At 45.0% G+C, this 6,339-nt stretch overlaps 1 protein-coding gene across 1 annotated transcript in view; it reads left to right on the top strand.

Annotated features, from left to right (window-relative positions):
- Positions 1-4: 4 nt before the first annotated feature.
- LOC106001898 (metal transporter CNNM2) overlaps positions 5-6,339 on the top strand; it is a gene marked incomplete at its 5' end in the record, with an annotated part of 15,829 nt that continues 9,494 nt past the window's right edge. The window contains one exon of the mRNA XM_013036842.1: positions 5-1,442. Coding sequence (XP_012892296.1) covers positions 5-1,442 — 1,438 coding nt within the window. The remainder of the gene's footprint in view (positions 1,443-6,339) is intronic.

The following is a 6,339-nucleotide window of genomic DNA, read 5'->3' as shown; positions in this document are numbered from 1 at the left end:
GGGCGGGTGCGCGGCGGCGGGCGAGAACGAGGAGACGGTGATCATCGGGCTGCGGCTGGAGGACACGAACGACGTGTCGTTCATGGAAGGGGGGGCGCTGCGGGTGAGCGAGCGGACCCGGGTCAAGCTGCGGGTGTACGGGCAGAACATCAACAACGAGACGTGGTCCCGCATCGCCTTCACGGAGCACGAGCGGCGGCGGCACACGCCGGGCGAACGCGGGCTGGGGGGTCCCGCGCCGCCGGAGCCGGACAGCGGCCCCCAGCGCTGCGGCATCCGCACCTCAGACATCATCATCCTGCCGCACATCATCCTGAACCGCCGCACCTCGGGCATCATCGAGATCGAGATCAAACCGCTGCGCAAGATGGAGAAGAGCAAGTCCTATTACCTGTGCACGTCCCTTTCCACACCGGCCCTGGGAGCCGGCGGCCCGGGCTCCGCCAGCGGGGCCGTCGGGGCTAAGGGCGGCGCGGGGGTAGCCGGGCTCCCGCCGCCCCCGTGGGCCGAGACCACCTGGATTTACCACGACGGCGAGGACACGAAGATGATCGTGGGCGAGGAGAAGAAGTTCCTGCTGCCCTTCTGGCTGCAGGTGATCTTCATTTCGCTGCTGCTGTGCCTGTCGGGCATGTTCAGCGGCCTCAACCTGGGGCTCATGGCTCTGGACCCGATGGAGCTGCGCATCGTGCAGAACTGCGGCACCGAGAAGGAGAAGAATTATGCCAAGCGCATCGAGCCCGTGCGCCGGCAGGGCAACTACCTGCTGTGCTCCTTGCTGCTGGGCAACGTGCTGGTCAACACCACGCTCACCATCCTGCTCGACGACATCGCCGGCTCAGGCCTGGTGGCGGTGGTGGTCTCCACCATCGGTATTGTCATTTTTGGGGAGATCGTACCCCAAGCCATCTGCTCCCGCCACGGCCTGGCTGTAGGGGCCAACACTATCTTTCTCACCAAGTTCTTCATGATGATGACCTTCCCGGCTTCTTACCCGGTCAGCAAGCTGCTGGACTGCGTCCTGGGTCAGGAGATAGGCACAGTGTATAACCGGGAAAAGCTGTTGGAGATGCTCCGGGTCACTGACCCTTACAACGACCTCGTGAAGGAGGAGCTGAACATCATCCAAGGGGCGCTGGAACTGCGCACCAAGACGGTGGAGGACGTGATGACGCCTCTCCGGGACTGCTTCATGATCACCGGCGAGGCCATTCTGGACTTCAACACCATGTCGGAGATCATGGAGAGCGGCTACACTCGCATTCCGGTGTTTGAGGGAGAGCGCTCCAACATCGTGGACCTGCTCTTTGTCAAAGACTTGGCCTTCGTGGATCCAGATGACTGTACTCCCTTGAAAACCATCACCAAATTTTATAACCACCCCTTGCACTTTGTTTTCAATGACACCAAGTTGGACGCTATGCTGGAAGAATTTAAGAAAGGTGGGAAATTTTGGTATCTTTCATTGGCTTGCTCTTTCTCTCTCCATCCTCCTCCCTACTCGAGTCCTCTACCCTCAGACCAACCCCCCAAGGCGAGTTGACCGCAATTTCTCCTTCTCCGTCTTAATTGCAAAGTTGAAAGGGTGGCATGGATTTGGGGACGGATTGAACTAGAAAGCATTTGCAGGTTCTTTAAAAGCCCAAGGCTGCCATCAACTTTTTCCCTTTATCAAAAAGCAGGTTTTGTAATAGCTGCGTGATGCTTATAGGGAAAGGGGTGTCGGGTGACGCTGGTTTGGAGGGGGTCTGCTTCATTCATTGTTTGAGTTCTGGGTTTGGTAGGTGAAATAGGGGCTGCCTAACGCTATGCACTTTGGTTGGCATCTGATCACAGGCATTTGGAAAACATTTGAATAGCTCGTCTATTTAATCCTTTTCCTTCTCCTTAAAAATCACTCTGATATTTCAAAGATTGGAAGTGCATCTTTTTAAAAAATAGTTTCTGGGTGTCCCCCAACCTGTGGGGAAGGGTGAGGTGGCTGGAGGTTGAGGTACTGCCAAGTACCATAAAAGCTTCACTCAGTTTGAGTGTTACTGCCTTAGGGAAAAAAATGATTATTAACATAAAACTTGGAAAGACTAGAGGTAAAAAGAAGATGACTTTTATGAGGCAGTGTATCTCAAGCTTTCTTCACTGTGTGTTGACATTTACTGATTTACTGACAATTAGTGTTTTTTCTTAAACCAAGCATGGTTTTGGCAGGAAGCTTGAGCCTTTGACAGTCAGATGAATTCCTCCGTTAATGATGGTTTATTTATTTTCTAACTCTATGCAGTTTAAAAGTGTTCTCTTTTTAACCTTGATGGCCTGATACATTAAATTAAAGCATGCCTCCAAGTCAACAGCCCCTGTGCCAGGGTGTTTAACAAGGAAGAGGAGGAAGCCTAGGATCTGATGTGTGTTTACAACACATCAATTCTTGTATTGTGGTATTGTTTGCTTTACCATGAGATGAATTATTGAAATTCTGAAAGTTCATAGGAAAGAGCTAGTGTGATTTGAAAACCTAGGGATAGCCACTTTTGTGACTGCTCGGAGGCTAATGCAGGGACATATATGAAAATGTGTATAACCATTCAGGACCAGATTGCCCTCCAAAATAAGGTTCCTTCTTCACATATAGTCATGATGGCTGATGGGTCTTTCCTGGGAAAGTCCAGGTATACTTGGTGACAGCTCCCTTGGGGAGGGGGGGGGTCATCTGAACATACCGTGTGAGTGCTGGTTCCCAGTCCCTTTTCCTGTCTGAATGGTGTTCTCACAGAACAGGGACCACAGTGCAGTAATTTTCATATAAAAAAACAGAGCAGAATGTGCTTCAGCACTTGGTAATTTGCATTTAAAAGCAGGAGGACTTTCTTCTGGATGCTTAAACAGCAAAAAAGAAAATGTTCAGCATCTCTAGTGGCAGGGCTTCTTTTGGGAATGTCGTTATTCTTAACACCACTAAGCTCTTAATTAAAGCCATCTACTAGGGTCACCCTTCATTTCACAGCAATAGCCATAATACAGAGAGATGTCTTGAAATGTTCGAAAATGCCTCTGAAATTCTATTACTGAATTTCCCAATACTGATGCAAATTATTGTGTTTTTTTTTATTTAGAGTTTTTGCATGTCCACTTATGGGTTACTAGTTTGAGCCAACTATGGATGGTGTATACCTGTAGTTCCAGTTCCTTGGGAGGCTGAAGCAGGAGGAACACTTAACCTCATAAGACCAGCCTGGGCAACATATGGAGACCCTGTCTTTTTTTTTTTGGGGGGGGGGTGGTCCGGTCGTGGGGCCTGAACTCTGGGCCTGGGCGCTGTCCCTCAGCTCTTCAGCTCAAGGCTAGCGCTCTACCACTTGAGCCACAGCTCCACTTCCAGCTTTTTTCTTTTTGCTTATGTGGTGCTGAGGAATTGAACCCAGGGCCTCAGGCATGCAAGGCAAGAGCTCTACCACTGAGCCACCTTCCCAGCCCAGCCCTGCCTTAAAATTAAAAACAAACACAAAAAACAATCTAGTTTGTTCTTCCTGTTGGACTCTTTTCTTTACATATATTAATATTTGAGCATGTATTCCATTTTAGAACTCATTCATCCTGCTCCTGTTGAGAGTTTAAAAGCTTATTTTAATTTTTATTTTTTGGTTGTCCTTGTACAAATTTCCTGTGATGGGCTTGTTTTCATGAAGAACTGTTTTCTTCCCTAGTCCACTTACACAGTATTATTTGAAAAATATTTTTTAAATGATTGAGTTACTAATGTTTTCCCATGAATTCTAGGAAAATAGTACTGTGTTTAAAGATCTCATTTTTGTGCGCATCCAAAATTATATACAGAATGTGATTGAGAAGATAGTAAAAGTTGAAGGTGCATTTAGCTTAGTAGAGCAGACAAAAACAGTTTAGTGCAAATTGGAAATTTAAACCATAATCTCCAAAGTATAGACGGGGTACTTATTATTTAAATATAGGAATAATTGGTTATTCACTTTGCTTTTTTTGGTGTTTTGGGTGAATTTGGTCACTTCAATCGTCTTATCAGTCAGTTACATTAGTTCTTTTAGTTGTTCTTTTAGTTCTTTTAGTTGTGGGGCTTGAACTCAGGACCTGGGCTCTGTACCTGAGCTCTTTTTCTCAAGCCTAGTGCTCTTTTGAGCCACAGCTTCATTTCTGGTTTTCTGGTGGTTAACTGAAGTCTCACAGACTTTCCTGCTTAGGCTGACTTTGAACCACTGTCCTCAGATCTTAGCTTCCTGAGTAGCTAGGATTACAAGCATGAGGATTAAGCCATGAGCCACTGGCCCACTAGCACCCAGCTACTTCTTTTATTCTTGAACAAAAAGATTATTAAACCCTATTTTATTTAAACCCTGTTTTGACTCCTCTGAGAATAAGAAACAAAAAAATCAAAACAATGACATTTATACTTTGATACCAAATTAAAAAATATCTTGGATTTAGTATCCAGCAGTCTTCACAGTAATACATTGTAGAATAACACTTCACATACTATAAATGACACTATTTTTGTGTAGTAATACAGTTTGATAATGATATAATTAAGTTTACAATGCACTTTTTTGGCGATAGTGTTTTACCATGTTGCCCAGGTTAGTCATTCTTTTTTTTTTGGTCAGTCATGGGGCTTGAACTCTGGGCCTGGGTGCTGTCCTTGAGCTCTTCAGCTCAAGGCTAGCATTCTACCACTTGAGCCACAGCGCCACTTCCAGCCTTTTCTGTTTATGTGGTACTGAAGAATCGAACCCAGGGCCTCGTGCATATGAAGGAAGCACTCTACCACTGAGCCACCTTCCCAGCCCCATTTTTTTTTTTCAAATGTGCAACTTGAAACTTTTTTCTCTTTATTTCTAAATTAAATTGTGACATTATTTTATCAGGCAGGCCTCTATTGTTTTTCTGTGTTAAATAGCAATATGTGGTATGATCTGAAGAATTTCCCTTTCTTTTCTTCTAGCACCACCATTTCTAAAAAACAAAAATACCCCCAATAATACCAGGTGTAACGAACACCAGTCTGGCCAAATCATCATCCAGATCTCATTGAAAATTACCATTCTAATTAAGAAAGTCTCTGTTGTATAGATCTGTTCAGAATTAGTGTTATTCTTTACTGAGGAGAGGAAGATAGAAGGTTTTGTAATCTGGAAAGACAAGTTGCCTTTATGTAAATGTATGTGAATGTGTTCTTCATAATGATTCGAACCTTTTTCACCTGGCTTCAGGAGGTTGGAAGATAGTAATTATGCTAATTTTATAGTTCAATAATATTTGGGGCCAGGTGCTGGACTGGGTGCTTCATATAATCACCTTGTTTAAATCTCTTAATGGAGCATTATTCCTGGGTTTTTGTTTGTTTGTTTGTTTGTTTTGGTCTGTCGTGGATTGTGGACTCTGGGCCTGAGCACTGTCCCTGAGCTCTTCAGCTCAAGGCGAGTGTTCTAGCACTTAAGCCACAGAGCCACTTCCGGTTTTTGAGTGGTTAATTGGAAATAAAAGTCTCACAGACATTCCTGTCAGGCTGGCTTTGAACCGCAATCGTCAGATCCCAGCCTCCTGAGTAGCTAGGATTACAGGTGTGAGCCATAGGCGCCAGGCATTATTCCTGTTTTAACAAATTTTAAGAACTTAAGCCTTATGTTGAGTGATCTGTGCAGGGTCTTGTGGTAGTTTGCTGGGTTGGGGGTTTACCTCATATCTGTGGGACTATAAAACTTGCTGCCTTTGTTTGTTATTTTTGTACTGAGTGTTGAGCCCAGGGCCTCACTTACTGTTAGATAAATGCTGCACTGAGCTACACCCTTAAGCCAGAAGATGCAGCCTGAACAATTCTGTATTGGCTCCTTGATCCTAATTCACATGTCTAGTCACAGTCTATTATAGATACAGTAGTGTATTTTCATATAAATGTGATGTGTGTTTGGGATATACATATATATATATGTGTGTGTGTATATGTATATATATATGTGTGTGTATTTATGTGTGTGTGTGTGTATAACACCAATCACCCTGTGCTTCTGTGATGTTTTACTTAATGGCGCTGGTCTTGGAAACCAGTGTTTTGGTCTGTGTAATTCTAATTGCAAAGAGTTCTGGTGGCAACATAGTACACCAGACATTAAGATTCCTTTTGAGGGACTGGGAGGTGGCTCAGTGGTAGAGCATTGCCTTGCATGCATGAGGCCCTGGGTTTGATTCCTCAGCACCATATAAGCAGAAAAAGCGGAAGTGGTTCTGTGGCTCAAGTGGTAGAATACCAGCCTTGAGCTGAAGAGCTAAAGGACCCAGAGCTCAGACCCTACAACAGACAAAAGAAAAAAAAAAAAA

Source organism: Dipodomys ordii, unplaced genomic scaffold (genome assembly GCF_000151885.1).
Source record: "Dipodomys ordii isolate 6190 unplaced genomic scaffold, Dord_2.0 Scaffold756, whole genome shotgun sequence".
Lineage (NCBI taxonomy): Eukaryota > Metazoa > Chordata > Mammalia > Rodentia > Heteromyidae > Dipodomys > Dipodomys ordii.
The sequence above is the reverse complement of the archived record's forward strand: the minus strand, read 5'-3'. Positions and strand labels throughout refer to the sequence as shown.